The sequence below is a fragment of the Varanus komodoensis genome, unplaced genomic scaffold, assembly GCF_004798865.1.
Source record: "Varanus komodoensis strain SLA01 unplaced genomic scaffold, ASM479886v1 scaffold13_3, whole genome shotgun sequence".
In the NCBI taxonomy this organism is placed as follows: domain Eukaryota; kingdom Metazoa; phylum Chordata; class Lepidosauria; order Squamata; family Varanidae; genus Varanus; species Varanus komodoensis.
Window position 1 is genome coordinate 13029024 of NW_025335409.1, and position 21881 is coordinate 13050904.

A 21881-nucleotide genomic window follows, 5' to 3' on the forward strand; every position below is an offset into this window, starting at 1 on the left:
ATGAGCAGGAATTATCTTATTTTTTCATATCTGGGTATTCAGAGTTGCTTCCATGCAACACCAATCCAGAAGACTGGTAGCATAATACTATCCATATCAACTTAGGCGTAAATCACCTTCAGTTAAATAGAGTTAATTCCCAGATATATGTATGTATGTATGCATTTATATATATCTGTGCGTGCAAGGGAGGGAGTATTTGCAGCCTTAATTTATTTCAGAGATTTCTGTAAAAAATATTGAACTGAATAATTAGGTTTTGGATTAGAGTCGTTTGAAAGAAGAAATGTTGCTTAATGCAAACATTATTTTTTAAAGTACACACGTGCGCGTGCACCCCAACACACACACTTGAGGATTGAATGTTATATCCTGCACCTCCCTTTTCACAAATAAAATCCACAACATCATTAACATTATATTGAAACCAAACTCATTCCTAACCAAATTTGAAAACTCAGTTGAAGCAAAACAACAAGAGAGAGTTTCAGAGCATCTCTAGATGATTTTACTGACTGATCATGGCTGTTAGATGCTACAATTAAACACAGGCAGTTCATATGCAAGAGGAGCAAGTTATTAGGAGAGTATTCCTAAAACTTGATGTCCTAATCTGAACTTGCCCTAGAGGTCATTCCTGTAACTTCACAAGTATTACAAAAAAGTAACATAATAATTGCTTCTATAAATCAGGGTCATGTCAGCAGAACTGAAGGTGCTTTCATTAGGTAACAGGATCACTCAATTTAATGCATATATATGTTCCTGTTTTGGTGCAATACAACCACGTATCTTAAAACTCTGCTTCCTTTAGATTAAGCATTGTCATTCAGCTACTCTTAAGCAACAAAACATGTAGGAAAAAGTGTTTTTGAAACTTGAACTACAAGCAGGTATATCCTAGTTGGAAACATAAGAACATTTACAGAGACAAGATTACAGATATTAAGTGCTACTGAAAAATAGTTATGATGGTAACGAATGCTACTAACTGTTGTCAATTGCCCACATATTTCCAAGGATTGGTCCTGTTTGTCTCCATCGAATTCTGGTATCTCTGGTTAATGCTGCATTTGGAAGGGGAATAGTTATTCGGTTCCACCTGAAACAAACACATGATCCTTCATGCTTTTAAAGTTACAAGTTGATTTAAAGTTTTAAAAGTGCAGAGCTTATATCATTGACATGACACAATTTAAGGATCACAGTGGCTTAAGCCTTATAAGAATGGGGAGTGGGTGTAGCACTATAAGCTCACATGTGTGCAGCATGTTCCTCCCCCATTATCTTTTTCATACCCTTTCCTTACTCTCCATGGTGTCAATATACATTTAAGCTTGTAAACTCTCTGAAGAACCTGATTCTTGTGGCTGTTCTAAATTCTTCATATTGTACTTATACAAACAGAACCTTCAGATACAAGATGTTTTGGATCTAGGCTACGCATGAGCTGAGTTCTGTCCATGAGAGTCTGCTACTGAAGGAAGTGGGGACATAATTTTCATTTATTTCCCCTTCTTTATGTAGTCCCCACAACACCCTCCAAAACAGCATGGGAAGTGGTTTTGGGGGCTGCAAAGGGGAAGTTCAGGGGAAGAAGAAGATTTATTTATTCCACTTCTGTACCACCATAGCCCATAGGCTCTCTGGTTGGCACACTAATTTAAAAGGTATATAAACAACCAGTAAAATAGTCATATTTAAACAAAACAATAAAACCAGTAGAACAATTGGTTTTATAATCAATCAGTTACAAACCATACAATAGTTTCCTCTTTTCAGTTTCAGTTTGAAAGGGAAAAGAGGCATTTAGCATGGAAGCAACTTAACATTAAGTTGGTCAGTATTCTAACTTTACTTGTTTATTTTGTTATTGACTTTTGAAATCTTTTTTTTCTTTGGCACTGCAAAGCCAGCCTAATAGTCAGCTTTAACATAATAATGCTTTCCAGGTAGAAAGCCTTTGTCGTGGACTTCCTGGAAGAAGGGGAAAAAGAATGGCCACAACACCATGTTTTAATTTAATTGCTTAATGAGGACCAATATAAAGCCTATGATATTCAAATATGTAGATGTGGTTAGCAATAATCAAACATGTAGGCTTCCTCAAATATTATGTATATTCATATAGATGACACATGTGTAAATAGTTCTACTAAATCATTTTCATATCTGTCATTCCTGAAAACAAAAGGGTATCCTTTATACAGTGAAACTAGCCTGAGGTGAGTAATATTTCTTAACATAATGTAATGTCTTCAATTGCCTTTATCTGTCACAGAAAAGAGGGTACATGAGGACATTCTCTTTCCTGTTTCTCAGAGTCATGAGCAATTTACTTCTGCTTCATTCTTATGTCAGAGCTATACTGGGAGAGAACTCTCTTACCCACTGTAATTCTCAGAGGCATAGACTGTGCTGTGAGGAAGGTGGGACCCAGCACATATTTCTGGCAAACATTCTGAGTGAAGTAAGGACCAGGAATGACCATGGTTGGTAGAGAACTCCAAACTGACACTGTCAACATAAAAACAGAGAAACAGAATAGAGCTATTCATCTCACACTTAAGACTCAATGAGATAAACTGGCATTTGTAGCAACAACTAGAAAAAGCTTTACAATAATGGCTTATTAAATAATTGATCCCCCAGATGCTAAAGGATGAAATGCCTGAGAGTGCTGAACGTTCAAAATAAAGCGGATATGAAGCACAGTGCTCTAAAAGACAAGATGGTAACCCATGTCAGAAAGTGTTTAGCTGATGGGTGTGAGGGCAGTGTCTGCAGGCCTCCTTCGCCCTGCACGCCATTATTTTTACATTGTATTTAAAGAGGATTGATGCAGTATTGACGTGTCAAAGAAGAGTCAGAGTAAAGGGAATCTGAGAGAAAGGGTCTGTGTGCTCCTCCTGCTAATAGGTTTCTCAAACCATTTTGTGGATGGGTCAATAGGCTGAACTGGAGATTAAGCTAGGTTATTTATATTTCATAAGCTCAGAACTGGTTGGTCTTAAAGGCCAAATTCTGTACACGTATTCCACAGCAGCTCAGAAATATAGCAGGCATACAAGAGTATGCAGTTTCTTGATCAAGGAGCTGTTCTGTAGTGAATTACTATGACTTCCCACGGTTTTCCAAGACGCACTTTGGGAACTTTTGTGAGTAGGTCTGGGGTACAGGGGCTGCATGTGCGTGAAATTTAAGCTAAAAGCCAGTTCACACATTGGCCCAGCTTAGATGACCTTTCACTCACATACTCTTGCTGGCCGGCTGGCTGGCCTTCCTCAATGCACTTCGATAAGCCAGAAAGACATAAATTAAGCCAGGATCTTAAAAAAAGGTTACTTCAAACCATGATACTAATGTGTTCCAGACTTGATAATCCAAGTATCTTGTTTAATTGGAATGCACAGAGGGAGGGAGGGAGGGAATACACATGTGGGGACAAGACATGTTCATATCTTAATTTATTAAGTCAAAACACGATTGGTTGAATGGAGCTTTCATTGTTATCATTATTTTTTGCAGCATGTTTCTGCACTACATTTAACTGGTACTTTCTGAAGGAAACAAAATATGAAAGTGAGATGCACATCTGCAAACACTCATGTTGTCATTGATCTTAGTCGTAGCTGCATGCCAACTGCGTATTTTAAGATGTAAGTCTTCCCTTGACACTTCAGGAAATGTCAATATAAAATGAAGCTAACATAGCCACTTCATTTATAAGTGTGTTCAGAGCTTCATATAGAACAAATGTAGGTCTCCATGCCTGTGGTTGGTCTCAGAGGACACCTTACCAAGGATAATTTGTATAGCAGTTGGCCAGTTTGACAGTAATGCTAAAGTAGTGCTTTTCCTAAATGCATTATATGCATTATTTCAGTAATCCTTGTAATGGTCTTGTAAGGTTGGCCAGCATTATCACCTCTAGTGAATTCATAACTGAGATGGAATTTGAACCAGGGACTTTTCAGTTTACAACTTATCTTAGCAATTAGGCTACACAGGTTTTTCCTCACACAAAGGAATACGGTGAAGAAGGCAGACCATTTGTAATCACTCTACTGGTTATCTCAGTGCTATTCCATATTTCTTTAAGACTCTCTCCATGCATAAAAAGCAACATCCTAGACACCAGATAACAATGTGTGGTCCATCCCCCATACAGAGAGTTTTGTGATACTGTTTATTTCAGTACTGTATTTCCCTTAGATGTTATTGGTTATATTGTGTTTTCTTCCTGTTTCTTATTTACATAGTTGTATTTCTATTGTATTTTAATTTTACTATGTTTTATGAGTTGTTAGTTATTGTAATTCATTTTATATGTATGCCACCCCAAGAGCCTTCAGCTATGGGGTGGCATACAAATGCAATAAATAAATAAATAGACAGATAGGGAAGAACAGTATTGCTTCTTTAAAAGACCTCCAACCCCTGTATATTGCATTGTTAGGATTCATGGCAGTTTGTAACAACCATGAAACAGAATGTAGTTACTGCAGAGATATAAAGACTAGTAAGCTGGACAAGCAAGCTTCTTATTTGTGAAATAGGCCTGAGCAAAGTAGCACAAAGCAGTGGAAGGTGTCAGATATGTAATCTTCAATTACTCCCTTTGAATTGGCATCCTTGTATTAGATTATGCTATTTCAACATGAACGTCCTCACCCCACAGTTGGTTCAGTTATTTTCCTGCAGCTCGTTATTAAAAAATAAAAGCATTTTTTGTGCACACTTTTGGATGATGCTTAAGTATTCTTACATTCTGTCACTTGTCAGCTAATTTGGGAAGTATTAATAGTAATTTACCCTTTTGAAAAATGGACACATAAGATAATGTAAGCAGTGCAGTTTAATTCTAACAGTCCCAATTCTAATGCTTCTGCAAATGAGGCGTTAAAAACAAATTAATAATTCATCAACCTTACACCAAATAGTCAGAACATGGCTTATTCAATTCAGAATAATTTATTTGGAATATGACTTCACTTGAACAATGTCTTTCTGCACAGTCATTACGTGTGTGCGCAAAAGTTTAAATTTATATTAAAGCCATTTATGGGACTTCACTGATTTCTTTTCAAATGAAATTATATGGATACCATAGAGGACCATATTTTCCTCATATATTCCTTCTGAGCCTTCTACATTCCCAGTTATGACATGAAAGTGCTATTATAAATAAAGGTTTGTGGACAAGGAGATGTGCACTGCCAAATTTGTTTTGAAATGCAGATGAGGTTTGTGGAAAGATAGCAGCTCTCTACTACTCCCTGTATCTTAGGCACTATATGAGTTGAAAGAAGAAAATCCTTCAAAAGAGATCAAAGTCGGTACTGGAAAATCCTACTATGAAGCAGAAAATTATGCTTATACAAGTATTTTAACAGAGAACTTCCTTTTAAGGGCCAAAAGGGATAGTTCTTTAAATGTGTGTCTACCAGCTATATCCATTTGTTTCATTTTAGTTACTTAGTCCCTGATCCAGATCAGGACCTTTGCATGATGGGTAGGGGTGCTTTTAAGATCTGGGCTGGAGCATCTGCATCTTCCTTAGAATAAAAATGCAAAAACGAACAATTAAACAAACAAAAGCATAGTTGCTAGCAGCAGATTTAAAGTAATGTCTCTTTTGCTTCTAACTGAAGGTCTCTCCTGAGCACTGCAATAAAATGCAAACAGTTATGGTCTCTACAGTGTGCTCTACTGCACAACAGCAGGACACATACAAGTACAGACATACAAGTACACACACACGCACAGACAAATACATAGCTAATTCTTGAGAATGGCAAGGTGCTGAGGTGAAGCCAGGTCCACAGAAGTCAAGTTAAACCAGGCATAGGGAAACTCCAGCCAGTGGGAGTTCCTGATTTGGCCCATCAGCTTTTCCTCTAGGACCTTTTCCCAGGAAGGGAAATAGTATTCTCTCCAATCATAACCTGATCAGAGATAAGGGCTTTTCGCTGCCAAGATTTCCTTTCTCAGTGAAAGACTGAAAGATCCCTGTGGAGGAAAGATCACTTCCATAGGCAGCTCCTTGTCTTTCTGTGTTGCACTATGCAGGACAGAACTGCAACAATCTGTCTACAAGAAAAAACCCAGCCATCTTTCCCTCAATGGGCAGTCTGCTCTCATTCCATATGGTGTGCGTGTGTGTGTGTGTGAAAGGGGACTGGATGGCATGTCTGCCTATGTGTGATGTTTGAGTGCAGGTGTGTGTGTGTATGTGTGTGCGCGCGTGCATGACAGCAGTTGATGTGGACCCATTTCATCTGACCTGCCCACTGCTGGCATGAAAGTGTACACACAGAATTAGAATTTCCGATTATATTAAGTGGACATCAATTCATTAACTATTCATACAGTCAACAGACTGCATTTTACTAAGAAAATCTGAATAGCTTTTCATGTATCAAGATCTACAGTCAGATCTTTTATTCTGTCCAAAGGAGAGTTCTGTAAAGACCACTCATGCTCACCAACAGCAATAGCCCACTAAAAAGCATTCCTACTTAATTTAGCAGTTGTATTTCAACTGACATCCTAATATTACAATGGTGTCAGTAGCAAGCAGTATGTTGTATAAAATCTTCTCACAGGATCTAAGTTTATTTAACTTTAGCTCCTTTCTGCTTATTTCAGAAAATAAAGGAAACAAGCCACAATTGCACAAAAGCTAGAAGTATAAAGGAATCATACAGCTGTATAAAGATGGTATACTTCTAAGTTGCGTTACCTGTTGCCTGGTTGATGGGTTCCACAACCCAGGTTAATAGAAAACTGGATCATATGAGTTACAGTGGAAGGGAGAACTGGCAGAAGATGGAAGTAGTCCACTGCCCAGACATTTCTGTTATGCCCTTGATGATTCTTCTGCTTCAGGCAGAATTTGGTAGATGGAGTCTGAAGCTCTGGACTGATAACAACCGAAACCAAAGATGGAACCTTCAACACAAATCAAATTAATTACTTCTATATATTGTATTTTTACAGGGTACAGGTGTTCTTATCTGTCTTGAGGCTGTGGTGAAAGCGATCATAAGCAGTGGATTATACATGAATCCTAAGTGGTGGATGAGGAATGAGAAGCAAATTAGCAAATTCCCCGCCATTGTCAAAGCCTGACAAGCTTCTAAACCCTGTCAATGTTACCAGACTTCCAGCCTAGCATGTCACTTATTTAGAACTCCACCATCCAAAACTATTGAGGGTAAGATAACCTATTCCAGCTCCATGTAAGAGCCTACATCCTCTTGGGGCAACAAGGGATGAGTGCCAGTGGATCTAAAGCAGCCCTGACTCATCCCCAAAATGCCCCATTTTGAGGCCTACTGCCAGTAGGAGCACCACCACTGGATTTAGAGCTTCTCTACATGAGGGGCTTGACCCACTGCTTTACTGAATTTATTTCTTCTGTTTTATTTGTGGGAGGAAAAATGCATTCTTTGCAGCACATTTATTCTTGGGGTTTGTATTACTCTGCTTTTTTATATGTTCTATTAAGCGACCACAAGGTGGTGGTGTGATACAGTTACAGTATAGCAGATTTGAAGCCACACAGAGGCTTCTTTTAGGTTTGTTGTGATTTAAAAGTTAATACCAGACTTTCCTTGCTCTAAAACAACTTGTGCCAAAGTCTGGACAGGTTTTGGAGTGGTTCCAGAGGATGATGACATCATGAAAAGGCCCCACAAACCTCCATGAATGAGGAATTACAAGTGCATAGTAATTGCCGAAACTCTTACAGAAGCTAAGATTCCATATGCAGATCTGGAGTTTTTAATGGTAGTGAAGTCAGGACAGTTAAAGCTACTATAAAGCTGGTCTAATTGTGTAATATTAAGGATGTTCATAGGATCAGGAGAATTTTTCAACACTGAGGGTCATAACAAAAATTTATTTTGAACTCATGGTATTCCACACAGATGTGTTAATAACAATTGTCTATGAAATGTCACTATTGTTTGCCTCAATACTTGCTTGAGAAATTTGGTGGCAAATGTATTAATAATGGAATGTGACAAAACTCTTTTTTGCAAGTCCCATGAAATTCATAGTTACTTCATAGCTCATTTACTGAAGGTTATCTACAAATCCATTGTTCCCTCAATGCTCATTTACTGAAGACTATCACCACAGAAGTGGTATAAAACTTCCAAAAAACTCCTTTATACTCAATTGTAATGCTAGCTTTGAACCAATCTAAGGATTCTAACTTTCCTCCTATTTATAGACAAGAGTTTATGTTCACAGAGCAGGACTTTCTTCCTTTCCCATTCCCTATGTTGCCCTTGACAATCTACTTTTTTGCGTGGCTGCCACTGCTGTAAAGACTTTGGAATACAGTGTAAGAGGTTGCAGCTGGCGTGAAGGCGTGGCTCCTGCCCACACTTACATGAATGGAAGAGCAACTAAGGATCTAGGACCAGCAGTGCAGAAGCTCTTTCAGTCCAAGGGTGGAATCTTGTTTTGGACAACCTTGCAGCCATATTCTAGTGAGGGTGGGACCAAAGCAAAAGGGGTCAAACTGCTCCAAATACCAGGATATTTTACTTAAAGTTCTTCTTGCTAGCAATGAAGTCTTAGGATAGGCCTTTCAATCTTTTAGAAGTGGGAAGAACTGTACAAAAGCCTAGAAAACACCCAAGAATTGGTGATTCAGGGGAAAGGGAATGGAAGATTAGTCTTCCAGGAAACCCCAGGGGCCCATATATGGCCCCTGGCCATGAGGATCTGCATCTTTGTCATCTACACTATGCTATCTGTGTGCGGTGTGGTGGTTAAGAGCATGGGTCTGGGGCTCAGGCAATCTGGGTTCTAGTCCCTGCTCAGCCATGGAGCCAGCTGGGTGACTTTGAGCCAGTCATAGACTCTCAGCCCAACCCACCTCACAGAGTTGCTGTGGGGAAAAGATTGAGAGCAGCAGAGAATGAGGTAAGCCACTTTGAGTTTGATACAAGGGAAAAAAAACCACAGGATTTCCAGGATTTGTTTTGAATACTTGCCCTGTACGAAGCATAGATCAAAGTATCCAAATGTAGGTGATCCTTTCTTCCTTCAATCTTTGCATACAGTACAACATCATTTTCATGGGCTTGTCCAGCATCACAGCTTCCACCTGTGAAAATGTACATATTTGTTGAACATAAATAAGTAACTTTATTTAGATTTTAAAATGTAGTTACTTCATCCAACTTTAGAGCCCCCAAATGATTGGAAGCCCCAAACTTGGAGGTTTCTGATCATCTAGGGCAGGATGGGAAAAGTGCTAGAAGTCGTACTTGCCTTCCCATCCTCCCAGTCTGCATTTTTTGCTGGAAAGGCTTTCTGTCCATCTAGCTGGGGTATTTTTATTTATTTATTTTATTTATTTAGGGGACTTCTATGCCGCCCCATTTGCCGAAGCCTCGGGGCGGCTCACAACCATAAATGTTCAAGGGGTAGAAGGAGAAAAAGGATGTTGAAAGAGGGAAGGATGCTGGAAAAGACTCAGGCTAGCTCATATTCTAGCCTCTTTGGTTTCCTCCCCTCCCTTGCCACTTGGAACACCCCCCTCTCTCTCTCCAAGGCCACTTTTCAGATCTTGACATACAGCTAGAACAGTTCTTTCTATGACAGCTGCAAGAGGTTGGGTGAACAGGACTGGAGTCCAATTTTCCCCTAGAAAGTTGGAGGCCCATCTTTGATTTTTTAAATCCCCTTCTTACTATCCCATGGCCCTTCAATAATATCTAGGGGCCATATAATTGCTCCCTTGATTCACATTTATGAAAATGGTGTCAGTAGACACTATTAAGCTGACATGTACCAATATTAGAAACAAAACTTGATGCTAGTGAAAAAATTACTCAGACTTAATTTTTAATTTCTAACTGCAGATGCAGCAATATAATACATATTAAATATTTTGCTTAAATAAAAGAAACACACTCACACTAACATGTTTCTCATTTGTTTCCTAACAGCATGAATTTCAAGCTCTTTTTGTAAGCTTAAAGAATACAGTGCTATGAGTGGTAAAACAAGCTAACATGGATCTACTTGAACAATTGATCATAGTTACAGACACTACTTAGGAATTTCTTACAGGATATTTCCACCCTGACATCAAGACACTAATCCACAGAAGAGGAATTTAGGTCCAGGGTAAAGTCCTCTTTGGCATGCAGCAGCTCTGAGATTCAATCCCTGGCTTCTCCAGCTAAAACTCCTGCCTGGAATCTTGGAGAGCCACTGTGAGTCAGTGTTAACAACGTAGGGCTAGAACAATTCCGTAAAAGGAACCTTCCTATGCACCAAAGAAAATATTATCTTTTGCAGTGTTTTGATTGATTTGTTACATCCTTATAGCATCCTACATACACCAATTACTTCCCATTCAGAACTAATTTGGCTGTGGCGCATTAATCCACAGTTTCAAGCCTCTCTATGAAGCCTAGTACATGAGGATATGTTGAAATGGCAAGGTAATGGATTGGACTTTATCCACACCAGCTCTTCCCAGGATGGTACCCTCTGGATGTTTTGGAGTACAACTCTCAGAATTTCTGATCATTGGTTTGGTTGGCTGGGCCTGATGGGAGTTGTTCCAAAACATCTGGGCAACACTAGGCCAGGAAAGGCTGATCTACATTTTTAGTGTCATTGCCATGTAAGCAGCAGTAGCCTTGTTGGGCTTTATTAGTTCAAACTGCAGGGGGAAGGCTGCATGTTGAATGCAACACCCCCCCCCCCCCCCCCCCGGTCTCCCTCTCTGTACACAGGTACTATGTAATGCGGAACTTTAAATTCTGATGTGCTGGTTTCCTACAATGCAAAGAGATTTTTTTTTTCACACAGGGAATATCTAAACACCCAATCACCTACCTCCAGGGTGAAATGGTACAATCCCAGCATGGCTGCACCATATGCTTATTTCATATGAAGCTTATTTGGTTTGTAGCTCTTATACTTTACACATTACTCACATTAAAATGAAATTCAATTCTCTTTTTTCAAGTCACCATTTCCCTTCTGATGTTTCAACCAAGTAATTTTCACACCATCCATGCTTTCAGTGTGATTGCACAGGTTTACAGCAACTCTTGCTGAGCCAACAGCTTTGGCTCATGAGTTCAGAAGGTTGACAAAAGTGCCTTTCCTGTTTTTCATACAGATGTTTCTGTACTGGAAATATAGCAGTCTTCCCTTCCTGTGCTTTCTTGGTACATTATGCAGCACAGAAGAGATGTATCTATTCAAAGAGTGATCACAGGACTTCCACTTCAGTAAGAAAGGCTGTTTTTTGCTTGTTGACACAAAAGCCTGCTTTACTGGGAAAGCAAATTCATTCTGTTTCCTTTAGCGTATTTCCATTTCGCATTAATGAATGCGGTGTTGAAAGAATAAGTTCCAAATACAGTTTACCTGATCTCTCTAGCTTGCAAAACAACATTTCTGAAACGAGTGTTGCAAAGAAAAATGGCATGATTTTCCTAGTCATTTAAAGTCATGATTTCCCTAGTCATCCTTCTCTGTGTAAATGTTAGCTCCCATTGCCAGATACATTTATGAAATTCTGGTTTTTATCACTCACTTATTTAAGGAGGCAGATGGTTCTTTTTATGTATCCTCCCCTTGCTATCCCATCTTCTATCCTCAAAGAAGTTACTCAAGGTAAAAATTGGCCATCTGTGGATGTATCCATCTGATACTAGAGTCTCAAAAACATTTAATCATGAAGTAGCATGGAATGCCTTTGTGCCTGTTTAGGCAGCCATTAAGTCTTAGGAAAGACATTATTATAAAAACTCATTGCAAGGTTTAGCTAGAAAATAAAAATGAAACCAGGAAAGTGCTAATCGCAGGGAGAAAAAAGTGAGGAAACCTTCAAGTGCTCAGAAATATTTATTAAGTCTAACCAATTTTGAATATGGATTCTTCTTGGATACAAACATCATCAGTTTTGGCCATGTAATGCTTTTGTAAATTTTTCAACAAGGTTAGAGGCCAAACAATCAACTTGATTTTGCCTATAGCTGCCCTCTAAGAAGGATCTCTATAACAAAGCATTCTAATATGGACATGAACATGGCAGGCATGTGATTGGAGATGGATGGAGCTGGGGATCAGACAAGATGGCCTGGGATGACCCTGTTGACTCACTCTGTTTCTATGTTCTAATATTCTTCTTTGCACCTGGAAGTGTATTCCCTGTTTTTCCCCCTTGGGATTAGCCAGAATCTTACTTACTTGCTCATTACATTATATACCACTCTTTTTTTCCAAAGAGATTGAGGCAACCTTCATTGTTCTTCCTTCAGTCATGTAATCCTCATAATCACTTTGTGAGGTACATTAAGCTGAGAGATACTGACAGGCCAAGGCCACTCCGTGTGTTATTGCTGAAAAAGGATTTGAAGCAGACTCTCTGCAGTCCTAGTCTGATATTGCAAGTACTATTTTGCAACACCTCAATATCCAGGTGTTTTCCTATGCCATCTATTCTCACAGACACCATAAATTTGGTTGGTGGAACACATAAGTGACCTTTCACTAACTCTGTTGCTGTTCCTAGGTCATTCAAAGCCTAATTGCATAAGATGCATTATTCCCTTTCCCTGATGCCCTTCCAGTCAAATCTGAAAGCAATTTCCCTTAACCTGCAGGATATTTAGTTTGAATTTCGCCTGATCCCCTACCTCTCGTATTCCTCCTACCTCCCTGGAAGTGTAGCAGATAAAGCAACAAGGGAGGGTGGAATTAGGTGCTATGATAAATACAAGACTGCTACTAAAAACAGCAGATTCATTTCCAGTTAGTGGTAAAATTTGCTCAAATCCTGAAGTCATCAAATGGTGCATATCTTTTCTCTGCCAGCAAATGACTTTCAGAGGGGCAGTAAAAAGGAAACTTTATTGCATATTATGATAGTAACAAACACAACACATGACTTCTATCCGCAGTGGCAGCTCTGAGCTTTATGTAATTGTTTTTCTAAAGTACATAGAAGGAAAGAAGGCAATTCCTGGGGAAGGTTTGGGTAGTATCTAGCAGCAGAAAGTACTGGGAGAAAATCCTGCCAAACAGGAATGAGTGGTAGCTGGACCAGTTGAGAAACGCAGATTCTAAATAGGACTTGCTCTCAAACAGAAGTACTGAGTACAACATCACTGATTATGTATGCAACACAGCAAAACACGTTAGAGGGGTATACTCACCCATACTGAAATAAAATCTCAGATTTCCATAACCGGTAGTGTCCATATATGGAGTGCATAACTTTCTGTCACCATCTCTGAGAAACACAGCGGAAGAACCTGATTCCAGGGTTCCACATTCTGTTCCAATGACAGCTCCAGATATATCCCATCTAAAGACATGATCCAAGATGTAAGAAATAAGGCTATTTCATACAGTATGTAGAAGTACTCCTGGATTTGTTACTTATACATTCAAGAGGTGCCAATTATATGGTACATGGGCTTGGCATACTGGCACTTTTAGACATATTAATCAAAAGCAATTAAAAGAGCATTTGGAAAGTTCTATTTATGTATTTATTTATTTATTAAAACATTTCTATGCCGCCCCATTCGCCGAAGCCTCGGGGTGGCTCACAACATTAAGTTAAAATACAAACATTAAATTAAAACATTAACTTAACATAATATTAAGTTAAAATGTTTGTAAAATACAAACATTAAGTTAAAATACAAAAAATAACAATATAAAATAAGTCGCCCTGGCCAGAAAATGGCTCAGAAAATGGCTTCAGGAATGCTTACTGGAGCATGTGATTCTTCTTTTTGATCAGTTTCCAGTTCATTTGTGGACTCAATTCCAAGTGCTGATTTTTGGCTTTAAATCCTTAAAATAGCCCAAGAACAGGATACTTAAATTACCACCTCCTGCCCCATGAGCCTGGCCTCAGCAAAAGTAGGGAGACAACGTGGCCCTACCAGCAGCTGAAGCCTGGTTGGAAGGAATGCATGAAGAGCCTTATCTGTTGTCATGCCTAGAATGTGGAATGCCTAGCATTTTCTTGCCTTCCTGGTGTCCTTCCTCTTGGAGCTTGCTGAATATTTAGTTTGTTTATATGTCTGATTCCCTACTGATATCTGCTTTCTTGTCTGCTCTCTCTGGCCGTGTTTAATATTTTCAATCTGTTTTATTTTAAAATGTAATTGTTTAAATAAATTAATCAAATAAGCTTAAAATGCATCATGATCGTCAGTAATGTGTAAAGGGGACTGAAGAGTGCTGCAAGCAGCAAATGGACAAGAATCTTCTTCATCAAGGCATATGCCAGACATTTCCCCTTAAATTATTTCTTTAAACTCTCAATTCAATACCTTTCCTACTAATAATGATCAAGGCAAAAGGTAAATATGACAAGATTTGAAACATGTTAATCACTCAAATTTTCTGCATGGATTTTTACAAGATTTACAAGGAATACAAAAATGTTTCTGCATTGTTCTGTGTTCTCCTGACTATGCCCTATCCTGGCAGTGTCCTCCATGATGGATGACAACGTGAAAAAGAAGTAAGGGGATAGCCATAGTAACTGCAGATAGAAAACAGGACTGAAGAGCCGTAACGTTCTATTCTTCCCTGTACCCATTTGTCAATTTTGTTGCCTCTTTAGCTTGTAGAACATACAAACATGACTGACATTGAGAGAGTATCACGTGCATTACTATATTCATGACTAGAAACAGTGAGTCAGAGAGGTCTCCCAGGCCACCTAGTCTGAGTCCCAGTTCCAGTTGACTTCACTCATGTCATACCCAACTACACATGTATGGTCAGTGCATATGCAACTGAATACATTTCTATTTTTTCAAACATCTAAAGGGGAAGTAGTTGAAGATAATTTATAATAGGATTAGATTTACAATAATCATATTTTGAGTGTGGACTTTTTGGGCCCAAGACAATGGAAGACTAGAACGGAGCTTGATCTGACTTTGAAAGGAAAAGTTCACAACAGTCCATCTTCTGTGTTTAATGTTTTGAACTCTAATTAAAACACTGTTTGCTAACCAACAACACTGCAACAGTCAAGAGCAAACTATATTATGTTCTTCCCATACAGATAAGCCCTTATAGACGATGTTCAAAATTAAAGGAAAAGACATTCAATTCCCTTAAAATAAAGCAAAAATAGAATTCATAGTGTCAATCATAAAATATTAAGACTATGACCTGTTCCAAAATATAATTGCAATATATATATATTTATCTTCTAATGTATTCACTTGATTATGACAAAGAAAAAAATGATATCTAAAATTTGATAGCTAAAATGATAGGTACAGATTTGTTGCAAACCCACCTGGACCTACTTAGCAGCATCCCCAAAGGAAATCAATGAGATTTGCCACTGTTTTGCTCTTGGTGTTGGAAGGCCCTTGCAAAACCTCCTCCACTCAACAAGAACCTCTTCCCCACTGAGTCTACCTGCTCACCAGCACTGCCTCCAGCTGAATCTGCTCCTCTTCCTCATTATTGCTACCTTCTGGTTACTTACTTAGTGGGGGGAGAGGCAGCAAGCAAGAAGGCAGTGCCATCTCATGTATCCACTGCCATTATCTGGGCCTAAACAAGAGACAGGTGAACAAGCAGATCCTTTACACAAGCTCTGGGACTTACTTTTGATCAGGCTACACATTTTTGAAATATCTTTCTTAGTGAAGCAAATTCAGCAGAAAAGTGTGAGTCCAGATCTTTGAGTTATTCTTGTGACATTAGATTTTCAGAGAAGTTAATGATTTTTTTCAACAGAAAATTCAACCTACACTTAGAAGCAAGCGAAAGGCCAGTCCTGGGGCATAGAAGGACAAAGCAATTTGTTTCAGGCAATACTGATGGGTGGGGGAAGTTGAAAGAAGAAAATGGTGTCTGAATAGCACAGCAACACTTAAAAATGTTGACAGTGGGAGACAGAGGCACCATTTCAGGTCCACTGCTGTCAGAAAAGTGTCTTTGACAAGCACTGAACAAAGTACATCAGAAATAGTTCATGCATGCATATAAATATTAGTCTATACTGGATTATGGCCAATATGTAAATTGAATCTACTGAGTTATTGTAGTTCTACTAAAGGAGCATTTTGAACATTAAACTTTGTTAGTATTCTGCTGCTAGAAAGAAGCCATGTATTTGCATATCATAGCACAAATGCACATTTTGGTAGAAGTTGTATGATGGTTTTTTAATGCTCAAATGCCAACATTTATCTAATCACATGAAAGCATTTTATTAAAACTTAACCATCAATGCAGAATTTCTTCACATGCACCATGTTAATCAGCTATTAATGACATTAATTTCATGCACATAAACAATTTTAATATAATACTAACTAGTTTTTCAAGGTAGGATTAAACATATTTACATGCTTGCAGTTGTAATTTGCAAAGGCAAGGTGCCCAAAAGCTTACTGAAATGCATCTACTTAAATCAGGATTGCTACTGTATAGGGATATCTCCCAGGCAACCAATGTAGCCTCATGATAATTAGGAGCACTGGCTGCTGTTTAATTGGAAAAGCAGTCACAAAAGGTTTACTTATTAGAGATGTATTCTGCAATTTAAAAGGGGTTAATTAGTACTGGTTTATATATGGCTTTTCCATAACTGGTTCACTTCAGTTACTTCATTCTGCCTAAAGCTTGAGAAAGTTGGCTGGACCTTAAGGCAAGTTTAAAAATTCACAGGATAACCCAACATTATCACAAGATAACCACCCAGCCTTATTCACAAGATAACCACCATTTTTCCTAAATGGTTTTTGGCATCCCAGACAGTCATAGAACAAACTACACACAATATAACTAGACATAATATTCTATGGAGTGAAAATAGGAATGCTCTTGCCAGATCTCCTTCTTCAGGTTCATTTCTGGCAGCTGTATGGTGCATTAATTTATTTTGCTAAACTCATCCCACATATATTTTAGTAAATAGGTTTTTAACGTTGCATTTAATCACACAGTGGAGCTGGCAGCCCTCATTCTAGAACAATCGCAGCTCAAAAATACCCTGTGACCTTTACTATGTGTGTAAGAAATAGGCAAGGGCATGGGAGGCGAACATGACACTGATATTTTCCGTTCATATGAATACTTATATATTAAAGCTGATGTGTTTTAGGGAGCCACAGGAAGAGGATGAAAACTAGAGAACTCTAATGCATGTGTCTTTAAAAAATGAAATTCAACAATTCCTAAATCAACCAAATATGGACAGGGTAAGCTACCAAAAAGTAAGGATCACTCCTGGTAAGAAGACAAGAAACCTGTTCTTACAGGAACAGACACTAATCACATTAACCAAATGAAACCTCATTTTTTAAGAACCAGCCCCAGTTTATCTTGTATTTACCAAATCTAATCTTTCTCTTTTTAGGAGAAAAATAAAGTTTTATAGAATACAGCCAAGTTTTCATTTTGTTTATTCATGCATTTTTGTTTAGGTTTAGATTTATACTCAAATCTTAGATGTACTTAGTTAGAGCTTGATGTACAGTGTCCTTCCTTGGAAATAAGAAAAGCAATAGAGAGTTTACAAATGGACTTTTAGCAAGATTAGAAGCTTATCTGGGTAAGTCACACACAAAAAGCCAAAGGTGGGAAATTATTTTTCTACAACAGCAGCATTGGTTTGTCGAGTTTCATCTTGCACCAAAAAGAATAAATGTTCATGAAGGCTGCAATCCTGTGTAAACTATCTTGGGAGTAAGTTCCACTGAACACATTTGAGATTTACTTCAAAGTATATACACACATATACACACACATGTTGTTATCCATAGATGTTGCAAAATTACTTCACTTTAGAATGTACATAGACGCCTCACGGGACTATGTGAGAAACAATACACACAGTTATCAAAGTTCCTATCTTCATTTAAATAAGGCAGAAAAACAGATAAACACCACCAAATATCAGTTGGCATGTAATTGGTAGATTTGGAAATTAATGTGGCTGTTTCCATTCACTGAAAGCTTTTCTAAATCTTAACGGTACTGCTGACTGTTCCAAGATGAGACTTATAGAGACTAAAGAAGAAAGACAAAAATTAGATGAAGAGGAAGACAAGATGCAATTAACAATGGGAGCTTTTTTGCCTGTCCATCCATGATAATATATGGGCAATATGTTCATCTCACAGAAAACGTTCACTTCACATTTCATATACTCCTTTTGCCCTCAGAAATACATTTTCCCATCATACTTTTGCTTACCAGCACTCTTCTCCATTTTCTCAGTTCTGGACAGTCTGGGCTTCTAAGGGAAATGTAATTTCAGTAGGTCTGTCTCAGATAAGCAACTTGTGTGGTTCCTATCCATATCATATGGGAAGGAAAAGAAGTGATACCAAGACACGCCGAAAGCCTCTCTCAAGTCCCTGGTTATCGACACCACCTCCTGGGAGACCCTGGCACAAGACCAATCGACATGGCGCACGCTGATCCACCAAGGCTGCCAAATTTCTGAAGCCAGAAGGACAACCATAGCACAAGAGAAGCGAGCACTCCGTAAAGCCAGAGTTGCAAACGTTGCAACAGTGGTGCCCACACAAGTCTGCCTGACATGTGGCAGAACACTCCGTGCCCGTATTGGCCTTACCAGCCACCTGCGGACACACCATGGACAACTCACAACCCGTTAGATGTCAAGGTCCTCATCGAAAACGATGGACAAACATCATCATATGGGCAGCAAAACAATGGACCACAGACTGGAAGTGTTTAATATACATTACAATCTCCAAGAAAGGAGAATGCAGCAACTATTATAGAGCTATTGTACTAATTCCCCATGCAAGCAAAGTGATGCTCCAAGTGTTGCAGCGAAGAATATTACCCTACATGAAGTGAGAAATGCCTGAAGCTGGATTTGCAAGAGGAAGAGGCCCTCAGGATCACATTGCAAATGCACATTGGCTACTGGAATGCACCAACTAATTTCAGAAAAACAATCTGTGATTTATAGACTACAGCAAAGCCTTTGACTATGTAGATCACGAGAAGCTATGGATGGTTCTGAAAGAAATGGCTGTGCCTCAGCACTTGAGTGTCCTGATGGATAACATATATTGAGGAGAAAAAGCTTCAGTTAGGACAGAATATGGAAAAGAGAAGTTTCCTTTAGGTAAAGGCATTAAGCCAGGCTGTCTGTTATATCCCTATCTATTCCATTCATACACAGAATATAACAGAAGGAAAGCTTAGATTAGGATCAGAGAAATGAGTGAAAATTTGCAGAAGACACATAAATAATTTAAGATATGCAGATGATGCCATGTTACTGATATAAAGCAGCAATGACTTGAAACAACTTCTGATGAAAGTGAAAGAAGAAAGTGTTGAACATTCACAAAAATGACTACAGAAGAATTATAAAACTTTATTATCAACAATGAAGAACTTGAAATTGTGAATGGTTTGAATATCTTGGCTCAGTCATCAATTCAAAGAGAAACTGCAGTCAAGAAATTAGAAGAAATCTTAGAATTGGGAGGACAGCAATGAAGAAACTAGAAAAGATCATCTAATGGAAGGATGTTTCCTTAGAGACCAAGGCCAAGATCATTGTATTCCTGATCACTAAGAATGGGTTTGAAAGTTGGACAGTGAAGAAACCTGACAAGAAGAAAATTGATGCATTTGAAATATGGTGCTGGAGAAAAGCTTTGCAAATACTCCGGAATATCAGAAAAATGAACAAGTAGGCCCTAGTTCAAATCAAACCAGAACCTTCCCAGGAAGCAATAATGACAAAACTGAGGTTGTCATTCTTTGGATACATCACGAGAAAGCAAGTATCACTGGATGGCCAATTATGCTAGGGAAAGTTGAAGGCAAAAGAACAAAAGACCAGATAAGAGATGGGTCAATGGCATAAAGGAAGCATGGTGATGGATTTAGAACAGCCAAGCAGGGATGTCATGGATAGGACATTTTGGAGGGCTTTCATTCATAGGGTTGCCGTAAGTTGGAGATGGCTTGACAGCACATAACAGCAGCAAACTTTATCATTAAAGAAACCTGTATGAACGTACTCTTTTTATTTTTCCATTGCATATCCAATCACAGGAGAAGTTGCAAATCCACTAGAATGTCTGTGTATGATTTCAGTGTACAAAACATATAGGCACATAGGAAAGAAGACTTGTTAGTAGGCAAAAGGCACGAATACTATATTCAACAGGGTTTGGAAAATCCTGAGTATTTTCTTTGGGAATACAAAAAAGGGATATCTGAAACCTTCAATGCCTTGCTCTATTCATTGTCCTGCATCCTACACTGTACTTGGATTTTCAGGTGGCGACACTGGCAAGTGATCTGTTAGCACAACTACATCTAGTATTCCAAAGCATAATTTTAAAAAGACTGAAACAGAAGACAGGTAGAAAGAAGGCAGATTGGGATCTACTGGTAGATCACTGGATAATTTGCTGTGGATCAGCAAGCCTTTAAAAAACTTTAACTGTATCAGCAACAAAAAGACACATTTAAGCTGAATGAACTCCCAATCTGTAGTAACTCATACTGAGATCTGTACCTGGATTTGCAGGTTATTCCAGTGTATGGCTTACTGATGAGGTCCATAATTTGCTTCTGTCTAGGGATGTATGAAAAATGAACCTAAGGAACCAGAATTGATTTTTGATCACAATTTACCCAGTTTGCACTTTCTAGACTGAATGCATACTTGCATGCAATGTGACTCATAGATCAAAAAAGTGGCATTCAACATGTGCACAACTGAAAAATATACATATGCATATTTTTGAAAAATGCACCCAAATGTACTTTTAAACAAAGGGAGAAGAATACCTACATTAAAAAAATGCATAGCTTTCTATGCAAAAGGGTAAAAAACAAAGCTCAAAATCTGAAACAGCCTTGAGTTAGAGTAAGTTTCAAGATAGAATCTGAAGAAACTGAGCAATGTTAAGTTTTGCTCATTCATACATCTACACCTATATAAACCCTCCAGCCACTGTTTTGCTCATGGTGTACCTTGGGAGCCCTATAAAAAAATGTAGATTCTGCAAGCCCCAACTCTGGCCATCTCTAATAGAGCAAAAGAAAAATTACAACTGACCGAGAAATGGAAAATTGTCTTGGGAAGGAATGATATACAAAGGAAATGCAGCTTTTCCTACCTGGCAGGAAAATAGCAGTGGGGGAACAGAGGCAGAGAGGCTCAGATAAATGAGATATAAGCCATAAAAGGTGATAAATGAAAGAGTAAGGTGATACAGACAGTGCAGAGCATGGGAATATGTGGGCAGATATTCTGTTGGAAGCAGTACAAATTAGGTCAGGTAGTGAAAAATGACGGGGTGTAAATTATGGTCAGAGTCTGAGGAAGCAGGAAAAAACAACAGATTTGAAGAGGGATCAGCAGCTATACTTACTGCATGATTCATTCCAAAATGTTGGCAAGGGCACAGGAAAATGAAGATTTTTATATGGAAAAGGGGGCAAACTGGAGTTAACTTGGAAGTCCTTTTGACAAACTGTTGGACTCAAGCCATGAGCTTTAGAGTGTGGACAGGGTTCACAAAAGTTCTCACTACTGCTTTTTGTAACTACCACCTGTTTGTATGGACTGGGCATTTCTGCTGCTCAGTGTTGTTTCCTCAATGCTTCCTGGCTGGAGGACACCAGAGTGAGAGGTGTCCTCTCTGCCCTCTCATTTGATTCATGAATACCATATGTTATCATTTTGAAGCCAAATCAGAATGAGGGCAGGAATAGGAAGTGATACTTTGTACTCTCACTCAGGCATTTTCTGGAAAGATGAAAGCATTGAGGAGACAGTGTTAGAAAGTATAGATGCTACCAGCAGCAGGTTGGGCAAACTCTTT

At 38.6% G+C, this 21881-nt stretch overlaps 1 protein-coding gene across 1 annotated transcript in view; it reads right to left on the reverse strand.

Annotated features, from left to right (window-relative positions):
• Positions 1 to 21881, reverse strand: part of RELN (reelin) — a 284110-nt gene that overhangs the window by 137316 nt on the left and 124913 nt on the right. Inside the window, 5 exon segments of the mRNA XM_044423494.1 lie at positions 993 to 1102; positions 2389 to 2517; positions 6746 to 6954; positions 9015 to 9127; positions 13209 to 13360. Of these exon segments, the coding sequence (XP_044279429.1) occupies positions 993 to 1102; positions 2389 to 2517; positions 6746 to 6954; positions 9015 to 9127; positions 13209 to 13360 (713 nt within the window).